The sequence below is a fragment of the Piliocolobus tephrosceles genome, chromosome 3 (assembly GCF_002776525.5).
Source record: "Piliocolobus tephrosceles isolate RC106 chromosome 3, ASM277652v3, whole genome shotgun sequence".
NCBI lineage: Eukaryota > Metazoa > Chordata > Mammalia > Primates > Cercopithecidae > Piliocolobus > Piliocolobus tephrosceles.
In genome coordinates this window covers 140022235-140050093 of record NC_045436.1, presented here as the reverse complement: position 1 = coordinate 140050093, position 27859 = coordinate 140022235, and the positions used below count along the sequence as shown (strand labels likewise).

The 27859-nt window shown below is 33.8% G+C and overlaps 1 protein-coding gene across 2 annotated transcripts in view; it reads right to left on the bottom strand.

Annotated features, from left to right (window-relative positions):
• Positions 1-5216: 5216 nt before the first annotated feature.
• GABRG1 (gamma-aminobutyric acid type A receptor subunit gamma1) overlaps positions 5217-27859 on the bottom strand; it is a 101918-nt gene continuing 79275 nt past the window's right edge. The window contains exons 6-10 of one of the 2 annotated variants that reach the window (XM_026455823.2): positions 24583-24720; positions 24308-24460; positions 19707-19921; positions 6161-6243; positions 6056-6101 (exon numbers count right to left, since the gene is read on the bottom strand). In XM_026455823.2, the coding sequence (XP_026311608.1) occupies positions 6056-6101; positions 6161-6243; positions 19707-19921; positions 24308-24460; positions 24583-24720 (635 nt within the window). Of the gene's footprint in view, positions 6244-19706; positions 19922-24307; positions 24461-24582; positions 24721-27859 lie in introns of both variants that reach the window. The other variant, XM_026455822.1, reaches the window with a different exon arrangement.

The window sequence follows — 27859 nt, the reverse complement described above, 5'->3', positions numbered from 1 at the left end:
CCTTTGAAAACTAAGTTATTAATATATAATGCATTTGTAGTTCCAGACGTACAGCAGGTACTCCAGAAACAGTAGTCATCCCCTGCCTTCTTCAGTGTTATAAAAATAGCATATCTGTTATTTTGGACCTGAGAAAGAATCACAAACTTTTTTAAAGATATTGTACTGTGGCAACAGGGAAGGGAGAACTAGGAGGATGAAGCAGAAAGTATCTTATCTCTTGATTTTCTGACTTTTAATTTTCCTTCAGTAACTGTTCCTTCAAGTGGAATAAAGTTTTTCATAACATGGGATAGTTGGAATGATCTAGATATACATCCTAACTAATATATATTGCTCTCACTGGCACACCTACTGAAGAATACCTGGTCGTTCAAATCAGGGTAAAATTACAAATAGCTAGAATAATCCAGACATTCATAGAGCAGTGAAAATCATGCATAAGCTTCAATTATCTTTACCTAAGTTTTTCAAGTTAAATTCCTTTTCAAAAGTCTCAGTCAAGAAGAAACTTTTTAAGGCTCTTAATTGAAAAACAAATGTGAAATCACATGGATCAGAAATGAACTTCAATACTAAAGCTATGATCACATACTCTGAAACAGTGAAGGGATATATCTGTATGAAAACTACCAAGAAAGACACAATTTAAGAGAATGTGACTCTTTATTTATAACAAGTTACTGTTATGTTTTTGTACTATGGATCATGAGAGTAAAGAACACTGAAAAATTGAGACACCTTTGCCACAAAATTACAAATGTTCCTCAAAACAATGAGGCAGTAGCAGAATAACAGAAGCCATTATAATCACAAGCCATAAAACTTTATTATATGAAGTGACTACATGCACTTAATGGATGCAAATAAGTGTTATTACAGTGAAGGATTGAAAACCAAACTATTTCCATTTAGGTAAATCATGTCTTAAAAGTCCACTAATTAGCCCTTTTTGCTTAACTGCATTTCAGTTATCACAGCCTTTACTATTCACACACTCAAAGGGTCCAGGTATGTTTCATTGTCCAATAATAACAATTATTTTATTTATTCTGACAGAAATATTTCAGAAATTGTTTGAGGATGAGAAATCAACTTTCTGGATTTGTCTACACACAGCAGACTATTTCTACCCACAATTCTCCTGTTCTCTTTGTCCAAATATATATATATGTGTTTATATATTATATATGTTATATGTATTATATATATATATTATAATACATATTTTATATATATATATATATATATATTTCTCAGTTAGAAAACTGGAAAAGGTTATTTGAATAGAAAACCCTTTTAGTGAGGAACATTTTTAAAAAATAAGAATCTAGACAGATCACTTATGATTTACATTTCAGATTATTTTTCTTCATCTTTTTTGTGTGGAAAAGATAAATCAATAGGAAAAATAAGCCTTTGATCAAAATGGAACAGGAAACAAGATTGTATTGTATCCAGAATTTCCTTGTGGTGTCTTTGTGCCCATCTCCATGCAAACAAGTGTCTACTACTGGATCCCTTCCATCCAACACAACATGTCTCTTAGTTATGTTGTCTATTAGTCAAAGCTTAGTATCTGCCACTTTTCTTTCTATTTGGGGCTATCATCCCCCATCTCCTCTGAAGACTTCTGTCATAAGAGTACTGATTTCATCCTCATATTAGCCACTATAAGCCTATATTCTTAACTGGCTTGTTATATTCCAAACGATCACACACAAATAAGATGAAAGTTCTGCAGAAATTTTAATACTGTCTCTGTTGTACTCAAGTATCTCTGTGAACTTTTTATGACTTCATAATTTCACCTAGTCTTCTGAGGTCCACATTCGTACTTCTCAGTTTACTGTTCTAACTAACCTTTCATTGTCTCTATATGAATCTTAACTTCCAAGTACAATGGGATTTTCATTTGTGCCCATGCTTCTGTTTTTTTTTTTTTTTTTTTTTTTTCAAGCTGTTTACCCAATTGGAAATTGTGATCTCTCTCCCTCTCGCCTATTAATTAAATCCCCAACTCCCATCTCTGAACACATATCTTCCACAAAACCTTTCCCGAGTTATCCTCCCTTCCTTAAATTGTACGACTAATCCTCTCATCTTTCCGACTACATTATATGTTCCTTGAAAGTTCATCTTTATATTCTCTTTTGTATTTAGAACAGTACTTTGTACACAGAAAGTGCTGTATAAATATTTGAATGAGGTTACCTCACTTCCGAAATGCAAACACAAAAAGTCAGAGCTGACCTTACATTAGCTAGAGCAATGTGGTCAATAGTGTTTGAAAACTCCTTTTGGGAAGTCCTTGATAAAGATTTGGTGATGGTTTTTGTAACTGTATAGAAGCCTGGCAAGATCTCCCTAGCAGTAAAAAGCAATAAAGAATGACCAACAGAAATGGCAATACCAAGTATGTCTGGCTATCATACGGTATAGCACGGAGAAGCTGAATAAATTTGATGATGTGAAGGAAACTAGGTAGGTCAGAAATAAATGTTTCTAATGAGACAAGCAGTAAAGCCTTAAGAGTCTACTGGATAACTTAAATCCCAGTGCTAAAACCAGCGAAATAATTTCAAATGTAGTATTTTGTTATAGGAAATTTTGCAAGAGTAAAAATAGGCACTGGTATAGAACTTTGAAAATATTATGCATGTATTTATTCATTTTGCTATACATTTACTTAAATACTGGTTGTTTATTTCAATCTACTAAAATCATCTTATTTAAGCTCCTGTCTTGTAAAATCAAAGTGTTTTGGGTATTTTTTCACAAATTTTAACCTGGAACATAATTTCACATTTATAACTATGGGGCCCTTGGTGTGAGAGAACTGTAGCCCATTATTTTTGATGCTGAATTGGCATGAATGCAGATTTCAATTTTATTCTTGTTCTTGAGACAAAAACATTGCCTATTTTATGATGATATAGTAATGCCAGAATGTAGAAACCCAAATGAAAAAAAATCCTTATGATTGCCTTCATATGTATACACATTTATTGTGCTTTAATTTAAAGTTGATCAATTTTAAAAACTTATTAATGAAATCTGTCTTTAACTTAAAATGCCTCCAATGAATTGTTTAGTTCTCACTTATATCAAAACTTTAGACTTACTGGGAAATTTTTCCCTGACCCTGCTAAATTCTCAAGTATTTTATGTACTTTTTACTTTTTTTTAGAACTTACTTGGGTTTACAAAAATTAATTTCAAATAAGCCTAATTTTGTCTATGGAATTCAAAGATAAATAAAATGTTACCCTGTCATCATAAATCCAAAAGAATCAAACTATGCCAATCACATTTTCCCCTCTCAGAATTTCTAGATCCTGGTCACATATTTAGAGGATAGGTTTATATGAACAAACATTTTTACAAATGATCCTATTCCTTGTGCTCCAGGTATCATTCCCAATTCTTTATATTTACTTTTGGGGTCTAAAAGTAAAAACATTTAAAGCATCCAGGAAATTCAAGTTCCAATTAGTTCAAGAAATTATTATATAACTCCCCAGAGAAAAGAGAAAGATTTTTAAAAAATTATTTCTCAAGGTGGTGAAACTTATACTTGGAAGAGAGGAACAGGAAATGAACTGAATCAGCTTTGAAAAAAAAAAAGCTGTATTTGATTTCTTGAAAAAGAAGTTTAAATGTAGTTTTACCTTTTTATTCTTATTTTTAGAAATAATAACATTTGTACACCATTCTTTCTGATCACACATTTAAATGAAAGAGATCAAAGTACCACTTGCTTTGAAAACAAAGTGCTTTCTTGGTGGTATATACAAGGAAAGGAATCTTTCATATATTTACAAATTTTATTTCCACTTGTAAATATTGTCAACATTTAAAACCAAGTTAATGAAACACCAATGAGAAAATCAAAGCTATTTTTTTTCTTTTACATAGAATTGCGGTTCTGAAAGCAAAACTATTTATATCAAGCACTTTTAAGTATTTTAAAATATAGTCATGCTCAGATACACTTGAAAGAGTCCCAAAATCAAAACTGTCTCATGATAATGAGTAAGCTATAGCTTTAAACATGAAAATAGCCACACAGTATTTTAGTAAAGCACTTTATTCTTTATGAGTACTTTATTTTTTATTTATCCTTAAATGAATGCTCACTTTAAAAACATCCATCAGTACTCAATGTTATTAAAATGAATGTATGGATAATCTGTAAATGAATATATAGATGGCCAAAGTTTAATTTGGCTGTTCATTCAAGAAAAAGCAGTATCGGTGGATATTGGGCATTACCATTTGATTCATGCTTATTTTTTTTCAGAAGTTTATGAGCAAGTGAAAAAAATTAGAGTTAGCTGGGAACACACAGTAAACTATAAAGAAATAAATAAAAAGTTTAAAAACTGTATATTTCCAATACATGTGTATAATCATGCCAGAGATTCACTAACCACGTAGCAGAATTATAACATTAAAAACTAGAGTGACAATTGCAGAGGTGACAGGTTCCCTCTCAAACCTTAAGTAAGATAGGCCGTGATCATAAAACTCTTCATCATGATCATTGGTCTTGGCAACAGAAACAATATTTAAAGGTTATTTCCAAGCAAAACCTGTTTGTTCTCTAGAAATTTATGTGATGAATCTTATAAACAATTGATATGTCAAGCTACTTACAGGATTATAATGATTGAAGCCTAAATTTAACTCTCTGTTTAACAAAAGAGGCATTTTTAAAACTATTAACTGATAGATTTTACATCCAGTGAGACGCTAAGAATTTAGAGAGCTCTCACACTCATGTTCATAAAGATGCCTCTAACAAAACTCCCTCTTTAAGATGATTTTGAGGCTGCCTCCAGTTTCTAGAAAAGAAGAATATTATAATAATGTATAACGTAGTTGCAAAACTGACAGGGTCCAAAACTTTGGAGCAGGAAGAAGCAATATGTAATGCAGGCCTAAAACTGTTTTCTGAATATTACTAGTCTAAAAACAATGCTAATAGCACATATTTAAGATTTTGTCCTCAATATGACCTGCCACTCAGTTTTCCTGATAATAATTTTTTAACCACATGAGTAAATACAAGCACAGTTCCTCAATATTTTTATTTTAGGGACTGCAACACTTTCATAAAACATAAAGAAAAAAAATTTCTCTCTGCATTTAATTTGCATTAATTTGCATTTGCAGATTTTAATATTTCATTGTTAACCTCGTTATACATTATAAATGCTGTGAAGCAGAGAATAAAATGGTTAGATTTTACCTGATTTTTTTCATCTTGCATTCTTAAAAAATGACTGGTCGCTTCCTTCCAAGTTTGCAAATCACCAAAGTAAATGTAACTGGAGTTCTGTTTAATATTGTGCCAGAAAATGGACAGGACTAAAAGACAGGTAAAAGTTGACCTTTTCATAAGTCTTCTGTAATTGATAGATTAAAAATAAATCAATTTCTTCTTGGGAATGCAATATCTTGGAAGCAAATCCAAGAAAACTATGGCTTTATGTTATCAACTAACTGTATTTCAAGCAGGGCAAGCAAAGGAAAAGCAAGAAAAAACAAATTAACAATCTTTTTTCTGGCAAAAAGTTGCTACATAAATATTAGTCATTAGTCTCACATTACAAAACAATTATAGATTATATTTAAACAAAATATGTATTAAAATAATTCCATCCTTAAAACATGAATCATAGAACTTAAACATTCAAAATTATAACAACATAGGAGTAAATTAAAGAAAATGTAAATAAAAATAGGTGAGTATTTTAATCTACTGCATTTTGCAACTAATCAGTTTTACATAAATTAGCCTGAAACCTGCTACTTTATTTACTTCTGAAGGCCTTAAAATAGTTACAATACTACTCACATTTTAACCATTGTTTTGTCTGCATTTTAAATTTAAACTTCAAGTTACTGAAGGATAAAAAATTCTATTGAATTTAGTCAAACTTCTTTTGACTTTTGCTTATGAAGTAGATTTTATAAGTAAAGATAGCCAACCCAATAAACCAAGTTGAACAAGGCAAAAGCTGTTGGGAAAAATATTCTAGAATAAGAGTCAATTTTGGCAATGCGTATATGTATCCTTCCTTCCCTCCAAGATCCTGTTCTGCAGTCTTCAAAGCAACAGAAGAAGCTGGCACAATCTTTGCCCTCCAAACACTGATACCCATAATCATCTTCTTGCGGCGCAGAAATACTATTCATTGGAATCAGAGTGGATCCAGGATGGAGACCGGGAGTCATCTGATCAAAATAATAAATGAATGTTTGACACCAAAAAAGCAGCATAAGGAAAGATCAATTTGCTCCCTTAACGCAAACTCTGGGAGACTCATGGGTAATGAAAATAATCTTGATTTCAAAAAATCCAGTATTTTCAATTATAACAAGTTTTATATTATAATTTGCTTTGTAACAGAATATTTGCTACATTCTAGTATGCAGAAATGAAACACCTCTGAAAAATAAAATATATTTTTATACCTTTAGAAAGTTGACCCACCAAAATATCATTTAACTTGGATCTGATTCTAAAATAAAAATGAACCGTATATTCCAGTTTACATTAAAACATTAACACTGCTATACACGTCTGTTTTTTTTTTTTTTTTTTTTTGCTATTATATATTATTTGTCTTCTTGAATAAAAATGAGAATAAATAGCAAAAAAAAATTTGATAATGCAAAAGGTTTGCGAAGATATGAATGGACAAAAAAAAGTTATGGGGTTTGTGATGGGTAAGCACAAGGCACCATATTTGGGAAAGAGGATGTGTAGTAATTAAAAGCTCAGACTTGGGAACAATTGGAGTTCAAATTCTGCTCATTCTACCAATGTAGCTGTCTTCACAGCTGGAATTATATTTGCACCTAATTCTGTGACAGTTATGATAAGTAAATTTCATGGCTTATGTAAAATGATCAATGCTCCATCATGCTCAGTCATAACAGTTACTATTATTAACAGCTTTATTTGGAACATATTAAATTTTTATAACACTTGATTTTGAATAATACTTAAACAATTAAAAAGTGAAAGTATTAGTCTTTGACTTCTATGTTTTCTTCTGTACAAAAGTGGCATTAAAAATATTGTAGGTTTGCTTGATTATTAAATTGGATGATGGACATAAAACACTAAGTAAAATACTTGAAACATAGCAAGTAATCACCTGCCAGTAGGTAACAACATTGCTGTTGTAGTTGTTACTGTTTATTCCTGATGAGGCTATATCACAATTAATTATAAAATTCATGCTAAGATAAACATACAAACAATAATAACAGCAACAACAACAACAAAGTCCTAGACCACATAAAAATGTTATTGGGAAAAAATTAATGACTCCTTTAATAAGCTGGCAAGTAATATATGAATATTTCAGCTTTAGTAATTCTTCATTTTTCAGAACTCAACCTATTTTGAGGGTTATCTTAAGATGTGAATTTTATAACTTACTGTATTCAGAAATTTCACTATCTAAACACTAAATACAGTGCCAATTTCATAAAAATTGTTTTAACTGGATCTTACATCTTTTCTCATGCAAATGTTATTTACATGCTGTCATCCTAAATTTTAAAATAGTCAGGTCAATAAAATTAAATATTTTCTGAAAAGCATTTTTACAATTATATACAAAAGTTTAAAATTTCTTACAATGTGAACCTATATTCATGTCCATTTTATTTCTAAAAAGAAACAGAATCCAAGTCACCAAATATTAAAAATCCAGTAGATACAAAAGGAAGCAAATATTCACATCTAGTGATATTTTTAAAAGATTAAAACAACATGCAGGTCACAATATTCATATTAGAGACAAATGTGCACCTTAAGGATAAGAAGAAATGCCCTAAACACAAATAAGTTCATGATTAAACTTGCTTAGCTATATCATAAAGAGCAGAGGCAGTATCTTATTAAATGTTAATGACAGATCTTTTGAGGATGGAACTTGGGGATAGTTGACTATATCCCTAAGTTTTAATGGAAAACTAAAATCATGTAAAAAAAAAAAAAAAAAAAAAAAAGGCCGGGCGCGGTGGCTCAAGCCTGTAATCCCAGCACTTTGGGAGGCCGAGACGGGTGAGTCACAAGGTCAGGAGATCGAGACCATCCTGGCTAACACGGTGAAACCCCGTCTCTACTAAAAAAATACAAAACACTAGCCGGGCGAGGTGGCAGGCGCCTGTAGTCCCAGCTACTCCGGAGGCTGAGGCAGGAGAATGGCGGGAACCCGGGAGGCGGAGCTTGCAGTGAGCTGAGATCCGGCCACTGCACTCCAGCCAGGGCGACAGAGCGAGACTCTGTCTCAAAAAAAAAAAAAAAAAAAAAAGGAGGGGAGAGATGAATTGGTACCTTGTCACTTGATACTTGAATAGCATATGCTCTTATGCTAATCAGAATGAAAATTAATTTAAAAAAATTATTAGGAGGCAATTTTAAGATTATGTGGTAGAAAACACATTCCATGTATGAAACAGTATTACCATAAATGGAAATATGGTGTGTTTTTCAGAGGATATTAGTTTTCCATGAGAGAAATTATGACATTTTTAAATGCACTAAAATGAAGAAAAACTGCAAGTGGTTTGTTTAAAAAAAGAACTAATCTCTGGTGAGCAGTGTCATGGAGAGTTCTATTGCAAATACATTTTAAATTGGCAGTTTTCTAGATTTTTGCCGCCTCCACCCCCATCCCCTCGAAATTCAAGTTCATGAATTGAAATAAACTACACATCAATGAACGATGAAAGTAAGCAGAAATGGACATATAAATGCTGAAAAAACTAGCCAAAAATCTAACACAATATCAATAAAACAAAATATTGATGAAACCCAGATTTTTGACCTTTAAACTACTGAGAAATTAATCAGAAAAATATATACATTTCAAGTCTTATTTATCTGAAATGCAACTATGCCATCCGTCTTTTAATTTCTCAAGTATAGACCTGCTTTCCCCAAAAAACATTAAAAAAGTATAAATATTAAAAGATAATTAAATTTAAAATTAAAAAATAATTAAACAATAAAAATAATAAATCAGTTAAATCAATTTAAAAAGTAACAACATAATTGAATAGAATATTCTACTTCAAATAAAAATTTTTTAAATATACTTTTAAAAAATTTCAAAAATTACTAAGAATATAGCTTAGCTTGCTATTTTGAGAAATTCATCCCATTTCCACTATTAAGGATGTATCTTTGTCTAGTGATATATTAATTAAATCTATTTCTAAGCATCAAAATATACTAATATCAAATAAATGCAAAGTGATAAATCAGTATTTACATACAATTATTACTTATTATATCTGCTAATTATTATACCATCTGCTAAAATTACTAAATATTAGTAATATGAATAGTAAATATTATTTGATGATTATATTATTATGAAAGACTATATAATATTACTAACTTCCCATTTAAAATATTGCATGTGAAAATGCCAAACTAAGCACTGTTTATTCCTCCTTCACAAAATCCTGTTTAAGTTGGATGTTCAAAAATTATAGATTATACCATCAACATTAAAAAATCAACAGAAGAAGGCTGGGCGCATTGGCTAACATCTGTAATCCCAGCACTCTGGGAGGCTGAGGCGGACAGATTTCTTGAACCCAGGAGTTTGAGACCAGCCTGGGCAACATGGCAAAACCCTGTATCTACAAAAAGAGGAAACAAAAGAAATTTAGCTGGGTGTAGTTGCATGTATTTGCAATCCCAGCTATTTGGGAGGCTGAGGTGGGAGGATGGCTTGATCTCAAGAGGATGAGGCTGCAGTGAGCTGTGATTGCACCGCTGCATTCCAGCCTGGGTGATGGAGTGAAACTTTGTCTTAAAAAAAAGAAAAAAATTCCAAGAGGTGAAACTTGGTGATGAGGAGCTGCCAATCAGCATTTAGAATTTCTGATAAATTTCTGAAGTACAGAAAGCAGACAGAAATAGGCCAACGGATAAAGCAGATCAAAAGAAGACACATCTCACAAAGGCTCAGTAAATGAAAACATAACTGTGAAATCTACTGTTCCCATCAAAATGTCAGAGACACTTAATATAATATAATATAATATAATATAATATAATATAATATACACTTAATATAACATAAGGAAGAATGGGAGTAATGAATAGGATGGAAAACATGGTGTTAGCTAAATGTCCACCTCCACATCAGCTGCACTCCTTTGAACTGTAGCTCACCTACTGTGCATTTAGAGAATAAAGATGACAATGGTTGGCATTCACTCAGTCTAAACTCTGTAACTTCTAAAAATGAGAAGAACCTTCCACTATCCTAGGAGAAAGGTTAGGGCTCTTGCTGTTGGAACTGGAATGTCCTAGTATTGTACCATCATCTTATCATTTAGAATGTAAATGTGTATATTTGGAAGGAATCGGATGTCATGCCCCACAAACACATGTATGAAAGTAAAATCCAATGGCTGCAAACTTGACAGTTACATACCAAACTTACTGGGCCTATTTGAGGAGCAATCATGAAGACTTTCTGAGGTAAGTGAACAATACAAAGAAAAAAAGTGAAAATGAACAGCCGGAATTACTGATTCTAATATTTTAATAAATATGAGAATATATATCTAGTTAGTCCACTCAGAAATACTTGAGGAAGTAATACATCCACTTAAGGAAAAATGAACAAAAAGCAGTTAAAAATAAGACCTCTCTGAAATTCATAAGGCTATTGTAAATTTTTAATAAGCTAAATATTTTAAAATGAAATCTTGAAAAAAACTGCTCATAGTATGGAAAAATGGCTTAAGATATGATAAAAAGAAAATCTGGAATATATGCTGAACCTAGGGAGTCTAAAATCTAACTACCAGTAGTTTCCAAGGAGAAAATAGAATTAAATTGGAACAAAGAATCGATAACATTCTCAAAAATAAAACATAAGAATATTAAGTAATGAGGAAATGAAAGAGGTCAAAACACAGAAAATATATGAATCCTTAAGAATTTTTTTACACTGTAAAAAACATGATGAAGAAAATTTTCAGGTAAGAAAAGAAAAAATTATCTGTAAAGAATAATAAAATGGGCAGTACAATTAATCACAATAATGAATTCAGAAGTAGAGATTTAAATATATTATTTAAAGTTTTAAAATTAATCAAGTGCCCAACTAAGTTTTTGTATTTCTGTAGAGATGGGTTTCACCATGTTGGCCAGGATGGACTCAATCTCCTGATCCCATGGTCTACCCACCTTGGCCTCCCAAAGTACTGGGATTACAGGAGTGAGCCACCATGCCAGGTCAGTAACTATTAATAGTAAGTTAAAATACTGAGAAGGTAATCATCACAAGAATGTGAAAACAGAAATGGTTACAATGTACTTGCTTCTGAGATTTGGTACAAAATGTTCTAGGTAGAGTATTTTCTTTATTTGTACATTGATGAATTGTTCTATTTGTTTATTAGTTTCAACCATGCTCCACTATTACTGTTAAAATTATTTATTTTCAAATGGGAATTTTACTCAATGATTAATCTGGTCCTTTTCGGCTGTAATAGTCTATGATGTTTTAAATAGAAATATAAATATTAATGAGTGTTCTTTGGAAGCCAAGGTAGAAAAAAAGAGCTGTTGTTGGTGGTATCTATACACTTCAGGGAAGTATCATGTGGCCATTGTCACAACTGGTACTAAATGATTATTCTATCTATTGAAAACATCCCACTATGCACCGACTCTTTACAATAGTCTAAGTAACCTTGTTGCTGTTCACATTTCACCAATATGACATAATCCTTCCTGGGAGCTTTGCCAAATATTATTATAAGAAAGAGTCTTTATAAGTTGTGAAACTGTGGAATGATACAGCTTTTCATTATTTTAGTACTCTGAGAGGTAGACAAATGTTTATTCAATAGGCATGCACTGACTGAAATGAAAATCTTCTCTGCTGAGAGAATACTATAAACACCTCTACACAAATAAACTAGAAAATCTAGAAGAAGTGGAAAATTTTCTGGACACTTACACTCTCACAAGACTAAACCAGGAAGAAGCTAAATCCCTGAATAGACCAATAGCAGGCTCTGAAATTGAGGCAATAATTAATAGCCTACCAACCAAAAAAAGTCCAGGACCAGATGGATTCACAGCTGAATTCTACCAGAGGTACAAGGAGGAGCTGGTACCATTCCTTCTGAAACTATTCCAATCAATAGAAAAAGAGGGAATCCTCCCTAACTCATTTTATGAGGCCAACATCATCTTGATAACAAAGCCTGGCAGAGACACGACAAAAAAAGAGAATTTTAGACCAACATCCCCGATGAACATCGATGTAAAAATCCTCAATAAAATACTGGCAAACCGGATCCAGCAGCACATCAAAAAGCTTATCCACCATGTTCAAGTGGGCTTCATCCCTGGGATGCAAGGCTGTTTCAACATACGCAAATCAAAAATGTAATCCAGCATATAAACAGAACCAAAGACAAAAACCACATGATTATCTCAATAGATACAGAAAAGGCCTTTAACAAAATTCAACAGCCCTTCATGCTAAAAACGCTCAATAAATTCGGTATTGACGGCACATATCTCAAAGTAATAAGAGCTATTTATGACGAACCCACAGCCAATATCATACTGAATGGGCAAAACCTGGAAGCATTCCCTTTGAAAACTGGCACAAGACAGGGATGCCCTCTCTCACCACTCCTATTCAACATAGCGTTGGAAGTTCTGGCTAGGGCAATCAGGCAAGAGAAAGAAATAAAGGGCATTCAGTTAGGAAAAGAAGAAGTCAAATTGTCCCTGTTTGCAGATGACATGATTGTATATTTAGAAAACCCCATTGTCTCAGCCCCAAATCTCCTTAAGCTGATAAGAAAATTCAGCAAAGTCTCAGGATAAAAAATAAATGTGCAAAAATCACAAGCATTCTTATACACCAGTAACAGACAAACAGAAAGCCAAATCAGGAATGAACTTCCATTCACAATTGCTTCAAAGAGAATAAAATACCTAGGAATCCAACCTACAAGGGATGTAAAGGACCTCTTCAAGGAGAACTACAAACCACTGCTCAGTGAAATAAAAGAGGACACAAACAAATGGAAGAACATACCATGCTCATGGATAGGAAGAATCAATATCATGAAAATGGCCATACTGCCCAAGATAATTTATAGATTCAATGCCATCCCCATCAAGCTACCAATGAGTTTCTTCACAGAATTGGAAGGAACTGCTTTAATGTTCATATGGAACCAAAAAAGAGGCCACGTTGCCAAGACAATCCTAAGTCAAAAGAACAAAGCTGGAGGCATCACGATACCTGCCTTCAAACTATACTACAAGGCTACAGTAACCAAAACAACATGGTACTGGTACCAAAAGAGAGATATAGACCAATGGAACAGAACAGAGTCCTCAGAAATAATACCACAAATCTACAGCCATCTGATCTTTGACAAACCTGAGAAAAACAAGAAATGGGGAAAGGATTCCCTATTTAATAAATGGTGCTGGGAAAATTGGCTAGCCATAACTAGAAAGCTGAAACTGGATCCTTTTCTTACTCCTTATACGAAAATTAATTCAAGATGGATTAGAGACTTAAATGTTAGACATAATATCATAAAAACCCTATAATAAAACCTAGGTAATACCATTCAGGACATAGGCGTGGGCAAGGACTTCATGTCTAAAACACCAAAAGCACTGGCAACAAAAGCCAAAATTGATAAATGGGATCTAATTAAACTAAAGAGCTTCTGCACAGCAAAAGAAACTACCATCAGAGTGATCAGGCAACCTACAGAATGGGAGAAAACTTTTGCAATCTACTCATCTGACAAAGGGCTAATATCCAGAACCTACAAAGAACTCAAACTAATTTACAAGAAAAAAAAAAAACAACCCCATCAAAAAGTGGGGAAAGGATATGAACAGATATTTCTCAAAAGAAGACATTCATACAGCCAACAGACACATGAAAAAATGCTCATCATCACTGGCCATCAGAGAAATGCAAATCAAAACCACAATGAGATACCATCTCACACCAGTTAGAATGGCAATCATTCAAAAGTCAGGAAACAACAGGTGCTGGAGAGGATGTGGAGAAATAGGAACACTTTTACACTGTTGGTGGGATTGTAAACTAGTTCAAACATTATGGAAAACAGTATGGCGATTCCTCAAGGATCTAGAACTAGAAGTACCATATGACACAGCCATCCCATTACTGGGTATACACCCAAAGGATTACAAATCATGCTGCTATAAAGACACATGCACACATATGTTTATTGCAGCACTATTCACAATAGCAAAGACTTGGAATCAACCCAAATGTCCATCAGTGACAGCCTGGATTAAGAAAATGTGGCACATATACACCATGGAATACTATGCAGCCATAAAAAAGGATGAGTTTGTGTCCTTTGTAGGGACATGGATGCAGCTGGAAACCATCATTCTCAGCAAACTATCGCAAGAACAGAAAACCAAACACCGCATGTTCTCCCTCATAGGTGGGAACTGAACAGTGAGATCACTTGGACTCGGGAAGGGGAACATCAGACACCCGGGGCCTATCACGGGGAGTGGGGAGGGAAGAGGGATTGCATTGGGAGTTATACCTGATGTAAATGACGAGTTTATGGGTGCTGACGAGTGGATGGGTGCAGCACACCAACATGGCCCAAGTATACATATGTAACAAACCTGCACGTTATGCACATGTACCCTAGAACTTAAAGTATAGTTAAAGAAAAAAAAAAAAAAAAAAGAAAATCTTCTCTGCTGAAAAGGTGCTGTGGGTGAGGACTGTGGTGTGGGGCAGGGCCAGGGGGGACCCAAACACTTGCTATGCATGTTTTTCATCCTAATATCTTGATTTCAGCTTTTAGTATTATATTGCTTCTGGAACAATTGCAATAGTCTTCAAATTTATCTCCCTGCCTCTTTTGCCATCCAAGTATACACTGTATACTACTTCTAAGTATCCTCTGAAAACATACATAGAAATATACCATCCTGCTTAAAAATGTGTATAATTTGCCAGTGCTAACAAGACAAAATGTAAATTCTTAGCATGGCTTTAAAGATTTTGTAGAACCTGGCCGTAAACCACTCTTCTATCCTCAACATGGGTTATTTTCTTTCCTAAGATTCCTATTTTCAAGACAAACATTATCCAATAGCACTTTCTGTGATGACAGTGTTCTACATCTACACTCTTCAATATGATAGCCATAAGTCACATGTGGCTACCGAGCACTTGAAATGTGACTAGCCTTACTAAGATACTGAATATTGTATTTTGTTTAATTTTAATTAATTTAACTCAACCTATCTATATGTGGTTACTGGATATGATATTGGACAACATAGCTTGGGACGTATACTAGTGTACTTTTTTATTCTCACATGTAAGGCTCACCCCAGCTGACGTAGTTCCCTCTATCTTAAATGTTCTTCCTAATTAGTCATCTTAAAAACTGCAACTATTCTTCAAAAAATTACTTCAGTGAAGCCATACTTTCTCTGGAATTTTCCCCGCCAAACTTCCATTAGCTTACATGCTTTATAAATGAATTATTTACACATGAAATGAAAGGAATCCTCTCCTCTCCACAAGATTCTTTTCAACACTGTGTGCCTGTTCAATGTTTCACAGGTCATATTACATGAAGTCTGAAGACTGCCTGGGATGCTAGGCATAGGCCACATAGATCTGGCTTTGTGATACTTGTCTGTTTCCACAAGAACAGTTGCTTTAAAAATAAATTTTATGTTTTTATAAAAAATAAAAAAATAAAAATATTGTTATTTAAAAATAATAAAACATCATATATGCATATATATATATATATATTTGTTGTAAAAATACTCTGCTTCTGTAAAAGTATGAGACATTATTCATATAATTGTTAATTCCTTCACAGAGTCTTTGTTTAATTTCGATTTTTATCTTGGACTGTTATTTATATTGTATCTTATTATATTTGTATTTGCAATGTATTTTTTCACAACTGGATGTAATCATCCCTGAAAGCAAAGAACACATCCTCTTTTTTGTCTCCACAGTGTCTTAGCTGGAGAAATAAATTTCTATAATTTCACATCTTAATAAAATCAGGAAACTAAAAATAAATAAGTTCAATCCTCAAATCACTATAGCAGAACCGTGAAGTAGGTGCAACATGGTTTTCTGAGATTTCTGATAGCCTATGGGCTGAATATTCAAGCTTCAACATAAACTACTCTTCAATCGGCAATGGCTGATTTATTACTAGTGCCTTTCTGTGGCCTTTATCTGTTGCATAAAATGTCTTGATTCCATAGTTCAACATATTTAAGTTAACTTTTTAGATTTTCTTGAAAATAAATGTTGACACAAATACACCTGAATTACATACTTACCAATTAGTAATAAAATTATATATTGGATGGGCATATGAAACAATCCAAAATGTCATTGACATGTACAATAAAATAGAAGGAAGAAAAATATGATAACAGAATAGAGAAGGAAGGAAGGAAGGAAGGAAGGACAGACGACAAGAAGGTAGGAAAGAAGGGAAGAAAAGGGAAGGAAGAAAGGAAAGGCAAGGAAGGAAAAATAGAAAGCAAGCATAACAGACAAATGAAAGAAAGAATGAGACAGAGAGAGCAAGAGAGAGCAAGCAAGCTGGTCCAATATTTCATGTGGAGAGTAAGTTTAAAAGGGTGTTTATCAATTTATATTTTTGGGTGTTCATTAAGGCTAAAAATCTATTTTGTTCAAGTATTATCTCTTCCAAAGAAAAAAATCTGAATATTCTGAGATTCTCCGTTAAGCAGTCAACAAGAAGTCAGGAAAAGGATTTTAATTTTGCTTCATAACAGACATGTTGACCTTTCAGCAACTCTCTGGCCAAAGTATTGTATCCTAGCCTGACTATAGCCCTAAACAATTTTTTTTAAAAAAAGAGAAAATGCTGGATTTTAAACTACTCTGAATTTTAATTTTTTGTGCCATAAACTGTAGCTTTTATTATTGTTTTTTTTTTTATTATACTTTAAGTTCTAGGGTACATGTGCACAACTTGCAGGTTTGTTACATATGTATACTTGTGCCATGTTAGTGTGCTGCACCCATCAACTCATCAGCACCCATCAACTCGTCTTTTACATCAGGTATAACTCCCAGGGCCATCCCTCCCCCCTTTGCCCTCCCCATAATAGGGTCCAGTGTGTGATATCCTTTGTAGGGACATGGATGCAGCTGGAAACCATCATTCTCAGCAAACTCTCGCAAGAACAGAAAACCAAACACTGCATGTTCTCACTCATAGGTGGGAACTGAACAATGAGATCACTTGGATTCTGGAAGGGGAACATCATACTCTGAATTTTAATAAAGAAAATGGGGACACTAAAGAAAAGACAAAGAGGAAGAGAGAGAGAAAGCAGGGAAGGAGGGGGTGAAGTCGCAAACATTTACCACAGGCTTAATGGTAAGATGCTACAACATCTTGCAACCAAAGAAAAATGTGGATTCCAGAAGCTCTTAAATAGAGAATTTGAGACAACAGCAAACAGAATTGCCTATTCCTTCTAAAAGTAGATTCTGATTTACCTGATTAGCAAGACCATATGGCTGTACACTGAACCATGCAAGGAGTCAGATTTGATTACTGATCCTGGTTTTTCACTCAAAATATCATTTAGGACTTAAAGAGCTCATAAAGCACATAATTGAACAAAGAAAAGAAACTCTCAAACTTCATTATGAATGGCAGTAAATCAAATATTTTTGGTACTCAAGTAGTCAATTATAATATGTCAATTTAAGTGTTGCTATTTGCCATTTAGTACTTCAATATTATCATTTGATTTTTGTTCTTTAGCTTTCCATAATTAGTAGTTTGCAACCTGGGCTTGATGCTAAATTTGAAAGACTTAACGTATGGATTAAAAAAATAACTATTCTAGAGCAATGACTAGATTATGGAAGTCCTTAATGAACAGTTGATGAATGACTGAATAGCATCATAAATTTAAAGTCTACACTAGAATAATCCAGCTCTCTTGAGTACGTGTGCCATTGGAACTGTGGCTGAGTGTACATGATCTGTAGTCAAACTGATTAGCTACTGTCCTAGAGTAGCCATGTTTTGGTTGTGTCCTTCAGTAATATAATAGTAGTACCTAAATTATTTATTCTTAGAATGAAATTAGAGAATGCATGCGAGATTGTACATTGCCTGGCCTCTATCTTAGTTACTTTTTCTAAACATTTCCATTCAAAATTTCCAGAAATAAAACTTTCAAGGTAATAATCCAACATAGATATAGATGAGTAAATGATAAAATGGAAACTCCAGAGAAGATGCATAGCTTTCATGAAAGGAAAATAGTAGAAAGCATTCATTTTTCTTTATCTGAAAATTTAACAATAGATATTACAGTTGACTTCTGATTTGTCCATTCGGGAGACAAAATATATCCTATGAACAAAAATGATGTGAAGTTGATGGAATCATGGGCTAATTCTACAATGCAAGTTATCAAATTTGTACTGCTAGCAATGTACTCTGCTTTCTTGGAAATACACCAGGTTTATCTCTTGGAATATAACATGAAAAGTAAAACATAACTTAAAAGTATAGCAGAGTTTTATAAAGAAACCAATGAAAAAAGATTAGGGAAAAATGCATTGACTCCTAGAACTTAAAAAGCTGGGTAATAGGGAAAACTCATTATATATATTAAGGGAGGCTTGCAAGCTTGCCACTAATGCCTGGCTGTTTGATCCATTTCTCCTTTATTTGAATATTTTGAAACAAATCTTTGAAAGCATTTACTGAAATTAAATATTTTCTTGTTAATTTTAGAAAAATAAATGTCTACTTTTCTAAGCCCTATGAGAATAGGATATATAAAGGAAGGATCATAAGCTTGAGCTCTGGCACTAAAAATGACCTAGGTCTGTGTCTTGGATCTTTCGCTTACTAAGGCTGTTCTTGTGCAAATCATTGAACCTCTACTTAGAGGGTTGCTCTAAGCATACATGAAATCATGCATGTAAAATGCTCTGCAGAGTTTCTGGAACAGTCAACATGTGTTAGATATTACCTTGAAGTTGCTATAATTGATAATATAAAGCATAATCATAGTCAATAATCCCATACATTAGTATATTAGAATCAGTAGAATCCATTTTAACATATTAAACTTGATGTGATATAAGTTAAGATAATCATTTGATTGAGATGGGAGACTAAAATAGTACAAATATACAAAAACAAAAAAAGAACGTTGTGATAATGACTTTTAAACACAGCTGGATACTACCATTAAAGAGGAATCTTCATCACTAAAAGTAAGGTAATTTTGTTAGAAATGCAAATCCTAACACAAAAATCGAATCAAAGGTAAAGCACAAATAATGTTTGCGGTACAAAGAATCTAACACTGTGGGAAAATTTAGGCCATAATGAGTCACTCTTTACACAGGGGATCCAATGGGAGATATTTAAAAAACGGAAATGTACTTTTCTTGGTGAGCAATGTTAGGTACTCCAGTTTCATCTTAACTTTATTTGTCTTTGGTTATGGGTCTCAAGTGTCCCTATTTCTGTAAACAAACACATAAATATTCAAAAGAGCATCTCCAAGTAAGTCAAGGTTTGTAAAATACAAATTTTTCTTTTTAACATACCGAGGCTTTATTTTTTAGCTTTCTGTCTTTAGTAGCAGTCTTTCCTTTTTTGTTGCTGGTAAAATAATGTAAGGTTCCATATTCCATCAAGGCTGCAAAAACAAAAATGAAACAAACAGAAACAAAGAGATCCATCGCAGTCACATAAGAAACCTTAGGTAAAGACTTCCTGGCAATTGTACTCAGGGTTGTCATAGTCAGAACTGTAGTGATACCTATGGAGAGAGGAAACAAAATAGAAAATGAAAAATAATAGATCATATTTATTATTCCATCTGATTTGGCAATTTTGTGAGTGAAATTAAACAATGGAAAAATATGATTACTAGTAATTTACAGAAATAATTATTGGTAGCCATAGCTACATTGTGTCCAATATGCTCTTTGTGTTTCTGTGAGTCCTAATCATTTAAATTACTGCGGAGTACAAGTTGACTCCCAATATCCTTTCTTCCCTTCCTTCATTGTAATAGAATATCAAATATTTAGCTGGCGTGTGGTTGCCCAAAACAACTTTATTTGCCATCTCTCTGCAGCTGAGTGTGGCCACAGGCTGAGATCTAGCCAAAGGGAACCAAGTCAAGAATGTAAGCAACACACAATATCCTAAAGACAGCATTAAAGAGACAAGGAATGTCCTTCTTTCCTTCTCATTGCCTTCTGCTGGAATACAATTGCCAGACCAATCGCACTATCTTAAAACATTAGATAATATTGGGAATTAAAATGACTCACAATACAGGAGAAAGCTAGAAGGAGCCTGAGTTTCTCATACTGTAATGCATTGTATCACCTTGAAATACCTAACCTTAAACTTCACATAAGCAACAGATATTTTTCTATCTAATTGAAGTGACAGTGACTTGGCATTTCCCACCATACATATACAGTCAAAATTAATCCAAACTAACATAGCTTTTTGTTATATAATAACTTGAGTTAAACCTACTTTTTAATCTCAATGTTTAAGTGAGGAATACTGGCACAGTTATATCAAGGGAATACTGCTTTGAAAGTACAGAGTAAATCCTTTTATTTTTGAGAAGTCAGCATGTATAATTGGGATTTCCCCCAGGACCCCAATTCTGCATGTGTATCCTTGAAGGGATCTGTTTCTCATCGGTCTTTGTGTGGTTCTTATCACTATTAATCTTAGGTCTCCTAAATTACAGATGTACATGCTATATTTCTTTTAGCCTAAACTTACATAATCCTCATTCTTTTTCACAGCAATTATGGCCCCATGAGCAGAATTGTTTACTCTCTTAAAAATACTTAATATAATGCTAAATGCTTCTTAATTTGACCAATATTTATAGAGTGGCAATGTCTATGATGAAAAGTAAATCAAAAACAGCTGCAGCAACAGTGTCTTTGGTATTGTGAAGGCAATAACCACCTCTTCCCCTCATGTCTCCACTGAAACATACCCTAACAATCTACTCACGAACCTGTCGTTTCACTTTTATAATTTCTTAGGATTGGAGAAAATATGAAAGTCGATATAGTTGTGATGAATTTGGAATTACGAGACAAATTTAGGTTTAATCTCTGACTCTTCTACCTATTAGCTCTCTGATCTTAACAGCTTTTCAATTCCTTTGTGCCTCTCATTAAACACACACACACACACACACACACAGTAATATCTTGCTTTGTACTTGGAGTAAATATACACAAAAGGTACTTTATTTAATTATTTGTCTATTTTTTAAATTTCCAAATATACAAAGCCATTATCAGTTATGTTATTTTTATTAATTTTTAATTTACTTCCTTTTTTGTTAGAAAATATACTCTGAAAATCTTAAGTGTTTTGAATTTTAGTAATATCTTGTTTAATGATCCATATGCACTTGAAAATATTGTGCGCTCTGAAGTTAGGTGTCTTATGCTATAAATATCAATCAGGTGATGTATTTATGATAATTTCAAAGTTTCTATATCCTAATTAACTTTTTCTTGTAATTCTAACAATGAGTGAGAAAACACTAATGATTGCAGATTTGCTTATTTTTCCCACTATTCCTTACAGCTTTTACTTCAATTATTTTGAAACTAAATATATATTTTAAAGGCTTTGTTATGGAAAAGGCTTAAAAAAAAAAACATATACAAGTCTTTCTTTCCCTCAGCTCCCACACAAGCTTATTAAATCACATTGTTACCATCGTCAGCCCAAATAGGTTTCCAAAGTGTTTCTTGCATCCACAATTATGTTTCCTATCTAAAAAGTCTTAAATCCAAAGTGTGATTTCATGTTATTATCCACAACCGCAATAAGTTTTACTTTATTAAGTTTTTGTTACATTCTTTTTTAATAAGGCAAACAAAACTAAGCAGAACTTTGCTTTCAGACATTTATTTAATTTAGTAATTATTATCACTGCCATTACCTTGAGAAGAACATGGTGGATTTTCTATGAAAATATTTCTAAGTCCATTAGAATAAAAAACATTTAGGATTTTAACAGGATATTGAGAAAACATTTTGGATATCATTGTTATTTTCTCCATGGCTTCCCCTACTCAAGATACTATAATAGTCTCCCATCACATTTGAAATAAAATTTAAAGTCCTTAAAACGGCCGACAAAAATTTACACGATCTAACTATTGACCACTTCTCCAAATTCATTTTCTGTGACTATTCATTAAGCTCCAACCATATTTGTCATCTTTCTGAACCCCAAAGCATGGCATAGCAGGAAGATCTGACTTCAAAACCATATGGTTCCCACTGCCTGGAATATCTTTCTGCCCAATATCCACCAGGCGAGCACCACACTTCATTGGGTCACTGCTCAAATGCCACATCATCAGAGGTATCTTTCAAGACTCCACAATATAAAATAGCAAATATCACATCACTCACACCCTGTCATTTTCTAAACATTGATTTTGCTATCTCTTCACAGCCTTCATGACTCACTAAAATTTTATTGTATGCCTTTTATATTTGAACATTACCTGTTTTCTCTACTAAAATATAAACATCATAAACATGAACTTTTTAAAGTTTTATTCACTGTTAACACTTCAGCACCAAAAACACTGCTTGTTTTACAGAAAGCATTTGATATATTTTAGTAAAATGCAAGGTTGAGTTCATTGAGTTCAGGAAATTGTCCTTCAGTGATATGTGTGTGTATTTATATTTAAAGCAATTGTAATTCTCTATCTTAGGGTCCACAATTACAAAAGATATTTGTAAAGTTACATCTGGCTGTGGTTATCTTTACAATTGATGTGCTAATATTGAATAAAAATAAATTTATGCAAAAATGACTTCACAGTTGGCTCTTCTCTTCATGACACTCTAGCATATAGTTTTATACAAACCCAGTGTTATAAATAATCCATTCAAATTCTCTTTGAGAAACTTCCAAACTGTTATGCATAGTGATTATACTAATTTACATTCCCAGAAAAATATGGAAATAGAAACAAAAATACTCTGTTTAAGTTATACTTATAGTAGCATACAAAGAACCTAAAATAATTTATACAACTTAGAATATAAAATAATTATAAACAATTAAAGGAAACAAAATTAAGGTATGAATGGATTTTGTCCACTAGCTATGTCAATACCCCTGTTTAGATGCCCAAGAGAACTTCATTTTCAAGTATAGACCCACGTGCTTCAAGCATTGTTGTTGCCACTTTTATGTGACCTGCATTTTACTGTACTTATTAGATGGAATCATTTATGAGTTATCATAGAAACCACATAAAAACTTCTTTGTGGTTAAAAACAGAAACTGTCTCACCTTTCTTTACATATTTTTAAGACACAATTATAAGCAGTGTGATTCATGCGTCTTTCACTGATTTGGCGGGTGAGTCAACTGATTAATAAGTTTTCTTCATGTATCAATACCTGATTGCAGGTTATCATTTTCTTTTAAATAACTGTATCATAATTAGTCACTTATTTCATTATATGATTTGATTATTGCAATAGATTGCTACAGAATAAGAGTGAAAGTCTATTTTGTCAAGTATTAATCACAATTATCCTGTTAATCAATGTTATTGTACAGGCAATCTCAAGCATTCACAGAATAAGTACACACTTTATACACGACAGAAGCCATAGAAGCCAGGGAGCTTCTTGTTCCTTTCAGCTACTTGCCCTTCGGAACAACTGACTTCATTAGCAATGTTATAAAACAGGTTATTTTAAAGCCATTCACACACCCTAGCAAATAAAACAATAGTTATTAGTGACTCAGTTATAACATAAAATAAAATCTTGATGAAAAGTGATAGAAAAACTCAACCAAAATAAGATTTAGGAATTATGTATGATTTTAATGTATTAATTCTTGTTACGTATCTATGCTTCCTTTGGTCTTCATTATCAGAAAAAAGAAGGAATTTTCTGAAATTTCAAGTTCTTTATAATTCCATTTTCTACTTTTCTTTTTTTACATATCTCTTTCAACATTAAAGGTATTGTCCTTTAGTTTCTGTCAATTTTTTTCCTGACTGTATTCTAGAAGAATATATTTAATAAATGTGACTATAAACTTTTATCACATCAAAATAATTTTTTAAAGTTCTATGATATTATAGCATAATATTACGTGTCATACCCAGTGATGTTCTTGCAGGCACTGCATCTTTATTGATCCAAAAAGACACCCAAGAAAGAACAACTGTCAGAATGCATGGAATGTAGGTCTGAATAGTGAAATATCCCATTCTTCTGCTCAGGTCAAAAAAAATTGTCATAATAACATAATCCCCTGGAAGAAAAAAGAAAAAAAAGTTTTATTTTGACCATATAATATAAATCCCAATCCATATATTTAAAATAAAAATAATGTCATTTAAGTAGTATCATTCACTATTTGAGTATTCTCTTTACCAGAGATTGTGTGAGAGATTTCAGTTGAGTTTCTCAACCCTACAAATGCAAATTGATATAATCTCCAGTATTTAGGATCAGCCACTTCTACAGAGGGCTTTTTCCATTTATACTCTATTTCATTTTTAGGGTATCCATCTAAAAAAAAAAAAAAAAACATAGATTAGCAAGATCCAAATTTGATACCATTACAATACCAACATTATCCAAAGGTAAATTCTTGGAAATTTTTCCTCCTTTTTTATTATAAGATATGCCAAACATGGAACATTTGAACACAATAAATATTAATAAGCAGAGTTTAATGACTAATCATACATGGATCAAATAATGATAGCCCATGTAATCTACTTAAATTAAGAAATAGAAACTTGCTAACATATAGAAAACCCCATATGTCCACCCCAAAATAGTAGTCCCTCTACAATCTAAAGGTAATAACTAACTATCCTGATTTCTGTGATGATTGTTTCTTTTTAATGTAGATTTTTCATATGCATCTCTGAAAAGTATAGGATAGTTTGGGTTACTTTGAATTTTATTTGATCATTGCCATACTTAAGGCATTCTTTTAAATATTATTTTTTCTTCTTTTTCCTCATACTACCTTGTCTAAGAATGTCTTTTTTAATATATTGTGATAGTTAACAATGTTGTATGTAGCTAAATTTCTTCCATTGTAAAAACATACCAAAATTTATCCATTATACTGTTTTAGACATTTGTGATATTTTCTGTTGGCTATAACCAACATTGCTACTAGTAATATTATTATACATGCCTCCCCAAACGTGTATATGCAAGGGTTACTCTAGGATATACATCTAGGTATGGAGTAGTTAGGTCATGGGTTACACATAATATCAACTTTATGAGGTAGTGCCAATCTTTTGTCCATGGAGAGTATACTAACATATTCTCTCTCTTTTTTTTTTTTGGGGGGGGGGGGACGGTGTCTCACTCTATTGTCCAGGCAGGAGTGCAGTGTGTGATCTTGGCTCACTGCTAATGTCTGCCGCCCAGGTTCAAGCAATTCTCATGCCTCAGTCTCCCTACAGGTGCTCACCAACAAACATGGCTACCTTTTTTTTTCTTTTTTCTTTTTTTTTTTTTTTTGTATTTTTAGTAGAGACAGGGCTTTACCATGTTGGCCAGGCTATTCTCAAATCACTGACCTCAGGTGATCTTCTCCCCTCGGTCTCTCAAAGTGCTGAGATTATAGGCGTGAGCCAACATGCCTGGCCAATAACATATTCTCTTATCAGGCAGAGTGTGAAAGTTCACACGAATGCATATTCTCATTAATTTTGATATATGCAATCTTCTTCAATTTTACTCACCCATGAAGTGTATTTTATTTCACATTCTCCTGATTAATAATAAAACCTAGCAATTTAAAAGTGTGCTTATCAGGAGGCTGAGGCAGGAGAATGGCCTGAACCTGAGAGGTGGAGCTTGCAGTGAGTGGAGCTCACTCCACTGCACTCCAGTCTGGGTGACAGAGCGAGACTGCGTCTCAAAAAAAAAAAAAAAAAAAAAAAAAATGCTTATTAGACTCTTGGATGGCTTCTTTGAGGAACTGCTTGTTCAATTGCCCATTATTTATTTTTTTACTTTCTCTAGATACCAGTCCTTTGTTAGTTATTTGTGCTGAAAATGTTTTTGTCGGAGGGGTGGAGCAAGATGGCCAAATAGGAACAGCTCCAGTCTCCAGATCCCAGTGCCTGTGACACAGAAGACAGGTGATTTCTGCATTTTCAACTGAGGTACTGGGTTCATCTCACTAGGGAGTGCCTGTGCTGGTCAGCTACTGCAGCCTGACCAGGGAGAGATGAAGCAGGGGGAGGCATCACCTCACGCGGGAAGCCCAAGGGGGAAGGGAATCCCTTTTCCTAACCAGGGGACCTGAGACACACAACACCTGGAAAATCGGGTAACTCCCACCCCAATACTGCGCTGTACCAAGGGTCTTAGCAAACAGGCACACCAGGAGATTATATCCCACACCTGGACCTGGACGGGAGGGTCCCAAACCTGCCAATGGAGCCGCCCTCATTGCTAGCACAGCAGTCTGCAATCTAACTGCAAGGCAGCAGCCAGGCTGGGGGAGGGGCGCCTGCCATTGCTGAGGCTTAAGTAGGTAAACACAGCCCCTGGGAAGCTTGAACTGGGTGGAGCTCACAGCAGCTCAAGGAGCCCTGCCTGTCCCTGTAGATTCTACCTCTGGGGACAGTGCACAGCTAATCAACAACAACAACAACAAAGTAGCAGAAACCTCTGCACACGCAAACAACACTGTCTCACCGCTTTGAAGAGAGCAGTGGATCTCCCAACACTAAGGTTGAGATCTGAGAACAGACAGACTGCCTGCTCAAGTGGGTCCCTGACCCCTGAGTAGCCCAACTGGGAGACATCCCCCACTAGGGGCAGACCGACACCCCACACCTCACACAGTGGAGTACACCCCTGAGAGGAAGCTTCCAAAGCAAGAATCAGACAGGAACACTCGCTGTTCAGCAATATTCTATCTTCTGCAGCCTCTGCTGCTGATACCCAGGCAAACAGGGTCTGGAGTGGACCTCAAACAATCTCCAACAGACCTACAGCTGAGGGTCCTGACTGTTAAAAGGAAAACTAACAAACAGGAAGGACACCCACACCAAAACCCCATCAGTACGTCACCATCATCAAAGACCAGAGACAGATAAAACCACAAAGATGGAGAAAAAGCAGGGCAGAAAAGCTGGAAATTCAAAAAATAAGAGCACATCTCCCCCTCCAAACGAACGCAGCTGATCGCCAGCAACGGATCAAACCTGGACGGAGAATGACTTTGACGAGAAGAGAGAAGAAGGCTTCAGTCCATCAAACTTCTCAGAACTAAAGGAAGAATTATGTACCCAGCACAATGAAACTAAAAATCTTGAAAAAAGAGTGGAAGGATTGATAACTAGAATAATCAATGCAGAGAAGACCATAAACGAAATGACAGAGATGAAAACCATGACACGAGAAATACGTGACAAATGCACAAGCTTCAGTAACCGACTGGATCAACTGGAAGAAAGAGTATCAGCGATTGAGGATCAAATGAATGAAAGGAAGTGAGAAGAGAAATCTAAAGAAACCAAGAAGAAAAATAAATGAATAAAGCCTGGAAGAAGTATGAGATTAAGTAAAAAGACCAAATCTATGTCTGATTGGGGTGCCTGAAAGTGAGGGGGAAAATGGAAACAAGTTGGAAAACACTCTTCAGAATATCATCCAGGAGAACTTC